Source organism: Nicotiana tabacum, chromosome 23 (assembly GCF_000715075.1).
Source record: "Nicotiana tabacum cultivar K326 chromosome 23, ASM71507v2, whole genome shotgun sequence".
Classification (NCBI taxonomy): Eukaryota; Viridiplantae; Streptophyta; class Magnoliopsida; order Solanales; family Solanaceae; genus Nicotiana; species Nicotiana tabacum.
The window spans coordinates 75,341,512-75,345,474 of NC_134102.1; the positions used below are offsets into that span (position 1 = coordinate 75,341,512).

A 3,963-nucleotide genomic window follows, 5' to 3' on the forward strand; every position below is an offset into this window, starting at 1 on the left:
TGAAGAGGATGTGTGCTTTTTGTGCTTCCAGTTAGACACCTGGGTTTCAGGATGGGAGGTGCCAGGTTCCTCAATATGTGACCCATTATTGGCAATGTTGTAAGTATGAATACCACTTCTTTGTTCTGCATCTGAAGTGCCTAATACAGCATCAACAACTCTATTGTCAGCTTTAGTTGCTATGATGGAGGGATCAGGTTCCTCCAAATCAGCTGGCAGTTTTGTTGTATCTTCTTCACTAGTCTCCTTGACTTGATTCATCAGATCTGCCGTCCTGTTTGCCATATTAATAACCTCTTTAGGGACCTTTGAATAATCTTCATCTTGATCATCCTTATCATGTGAATCTTTCCCACTTGAATGGTGAGATTCATCAAAGATCACGTATATACGTTCCTCTATATATTGAGTCTTTTTATTGTAGACCTTGTATTCTTTGCTTTGTGAAGAGTAGCCAAGAAAGATTCCTTCATCACTTTTAGCATCATCTTTTCTCAATGCTTCCTTACCATTATTGAGAAGAAAACATTTGCATCCTAATGCTCCCAGGTAAGTCAGCTTTTGTTTTCTCATATTAAGAAATTCATATGGGGTCTTGTTAAGTAGGGACCTGATAATGCACCTGTTAATCAAATAACAAGTAGTGTTCACTGCTTCAGCCTAGAAACTCTTTGGTACATCATTGTCAATCAGCATCATCCTTGCCATATCTTCAAGAGTCAAATTTTTTTTCTCCACAATACCATTTTGTTGGGGTGTTCTAGGAGGAGAAAAATTATGTCTTATACCATTTTCAACACAAAATTCATCGAATTTTGCATTGTCAAACTCAGTATCGTGATCAGATCTAATACTCACAATATTATAGCCCATATTTACTTGAATCTGCCTTACAAAGGCTGCAAAGACTGGAAATGTTTCATCCCTGATTCTAATAAGTAAGGTCCATATGAATCTAGGGTAATCATCAACAATAATGAAGATGTACTTCTTTCCTCCTCTGCTATGCATCCTCATAGGTCCACACAGATCCATATGAAGAAGATCTAATGGCCTTGAGGTACTCACTTATTTCTTTAGCTTGAATGAGGTACTGACTTGCTTGCCTTTCACACATGCATCACACACCTTATAATCTTTGAACTTTGACTTTGGCAACCCACAAACTAGGTTCTTCTTGATTAGCTTGTTCAATAGAGAAAAGCTTGCATGTCCCAATCTTCTGTGCCATAGTTCAGCATCATCATCAATGACACTCAGGCATGTAAGATCACCACCATTCATAGAATTAAAGTCTACAACATAGATGTTTTTAAATCTTTTGGCAATCAGAACCACTTTACCAGTTATAAGATTGGTGACTGTGCAAGACCTTGACAAAAACTCCACTTTGTTTCCTTTGTCGCAGATTTGAGAGACACTCAGCAGACTATATTTCAAGATTTTCACATAATACATATTTTGAATTGAGTGACTGAGTGTTTTCCCAATCTTTCCAACTCCCAAAATGTATCCCTTTTTTCCATTTCCAAAGGACATACTCCCACCTTGCAGGGCCTTGAGTGAAAGCAAATCATCCATTCTTCCAGTTATGTGCTTAGAGCAACCACTATCCATGTACCATTTTTGACTATTTCCCTTCACTACTACGTGCACAAGAGAATTAGAGATTAGCCTTAGAGACCCAAATTGGGTCCCTTGTAATGAGGGAAAGGGCGAATGCGACTTCTTTTTGTCCATGCAGGCATCACACATATCTTTTCCATAGAATCAGGTTCCTTAGCACTAGATTCTTTTTCAACAAAAACTTGAATTTTCTATTAGGACTGAAACTTTATTTTATAGGAATCTTTAAAATGACCAGTTTTACTAGAGTGAGTGTAAAGCCAGTTATCAGGCACAATATCATACTTTCTATGTGGGCTATAAGGGGCCTTTTCTTTGTGGAACCCTATTCCTTGCTTGTTCCCCCCATTACTTTTAATCATGGAACTGATTGTATCAAAGGACCAGGTCCATTTCAGAGATTTATCCAAATCATTTTTAACAATGCTTAAATCTTTCTGAAGTTATCTATTTCTTTCAAGTTCAGCCACAAGACTCAATTTTACCTTTTTGAGTTCATTTTCAAGCTTAAGGTGTGCCTCACTTGCCACTTCCTTTCCTTTTGAGGAATTCATACATTTTCCATTGAATGTTTTAAGAGAATATTTTCTTTCCTTATCTCCTCTACTGTTTCCTTCAATTCAACAACGACAACCAGTAAATCATCTCTCTCATGTTTTATTTCTCCGATTTTCTCAATTAAATATTTTTATCATTAATGAGATTGTGGTAAGCATCAATTAAGATATTATCTAAATAAACCAGCTTATTTTGAGAATAAGACTTCAAATTTCTTTAAACGTCTAGAAAGTTTACCTCATCGTCATCATTATCTTCATCCTTATCAGATTTTGCCATCAGTGCAAATATGGAATCATATTCTACATCTTGACTTTCAACGGACATCATGGAGTTATCTCATTGTTCATCATCACCCTCAGATTCACTAGAGAAATCTCCCCAGATAGCCAGAGCTTGCTTGACAACATTATTTGCGGCATCTCTTCTCCTAAACTTCCTGTTGGGGACTGGGTTCTTCTTAGCCATCTTGTCCGCATTGTGTTTGTAATGGTCTTGCTTGTGGAGAGGGAAATCTTTGATGAAATGTCCTGGCTCTCCGCACTTATGACAACAATCATAAACTTTTATGTTTCTACTAGAGCTGCTCTTCTTAGGAATTCCTCCATTTCTACGAACTATTTTCTAAAATCTCCGTGTAAGATAGGCCATGTCAGCATTATCACCACTTGAGTCATTGTTGTCTGCCTTGAGAACCAGGTTCTTCTCCTTTTTGTGTTCTCTTCTTTCATGATTTTTCATTTTTTTCATTTCATAGCTTTTCATATTTCCAAAGAGTTCATCAATCATCAGCTTCTACAGATCTTTGGCTTCCGTGATAGCATTGACTTTGCTCTCCCATGAACCAGGTAACACGCTGAGTATTTTTCTGATCAGTTTGTTCCTTGGGATAATTTCTCCAAGAGAGTGAATCTCATTGATGATGGAGGTAAAATGATATGTCCAGAAATGACTCATTCTCCTTCATCTTGAAGAGTTCATACTCAGTAGTAAGCATATCAATTTTTGACTGTTTGACTTGAGTGGTTCCATCATGTGCTGTTGGGAGAGCCTCCCAGATCTTCTTGGTAGATTGACAGGCTGAGATGTGGTTGTACTCGTCTGTTCCAATGCCACAAACGAGGATCTTCTTTGCGCTGAAAGTTTTCTCAATGGACTTACGATCAACATCATTATATTCCTTTCTTGTCTTTGGAACTGTGACCATTGCCTCGCTAATAGTCTTAATGGGGACATAGGGTCCATCACAGCTAACATTCCAAAACTCTGAATCTTCTATCATGATAAAATCATGCATTCTTGTCTTCCACCAGCCATAGTATTGTCCATTGAATCTTGGTGGTCTGTAGGTTGATTGTCCTTCTTTAAACTTTGGTGGAGCAATTATGTAGATCCTTTCTAGGTATTAGTCTTATAGAAAGAGCCTGCTCTGATACTGATTAATGTAAACTAAGAGTCTACCAAAATATATAGAGAACTTGGTTCTCTATCAGTTCCCACAGAACACAACAATAAGTAAATAACACAAGATATTTACATAAATAAACTCCCAACTCACAGAATTAAAAACCACGAACTACATTGGAAGGATTTCAACTTCACTAACTGAGCAAACTTTAGATTACAACCTATTGTAATCTAGAAATTAAACTATTAATCACTCACCTACTCACAATACCTATATTGAGAGCCTCCTTGTAATAACTCTATTACAAAGCTAACCACTTGAGTAACTCTAGTCAAAACAACCACACAGTTTATGGTTTACAAGATGTCCTA

The 3,963-nt window shown here is 37.1% G+C and overlaps 1 protein-coding gene across 1 annotated transcript; it reads right to left on the reverse strand.

Annotated features, from left to right (window-relative positions):
• Positions 1–3,097: 3,097 nt before the first annotated feature.
• On the reverse strand, positions 3,098–3,481 carry LOC142177222 (uncharacterized). Its single transcript, XM_075245692.1, has one exon. The coding sequence runs from the start codon at positions 3,479–3,481 to the stop codon at positions 3,098–3,100; it is 384 nt and encodes a 127-aa protein (XP_075101793.1).
• Positions 3,482–3,963: the final 482 nt, after the last annotated feature.

Bases quoted from the DNA above. Each gene is read 5' to 3' on its own strand.
- LOC142177222 (XM_075245692.1), bottom strand. From the start codon at position 3,481: ATGCATGATTTTATCATGATAGAAGATTCAGAGTTTTGGAATGTTAGC.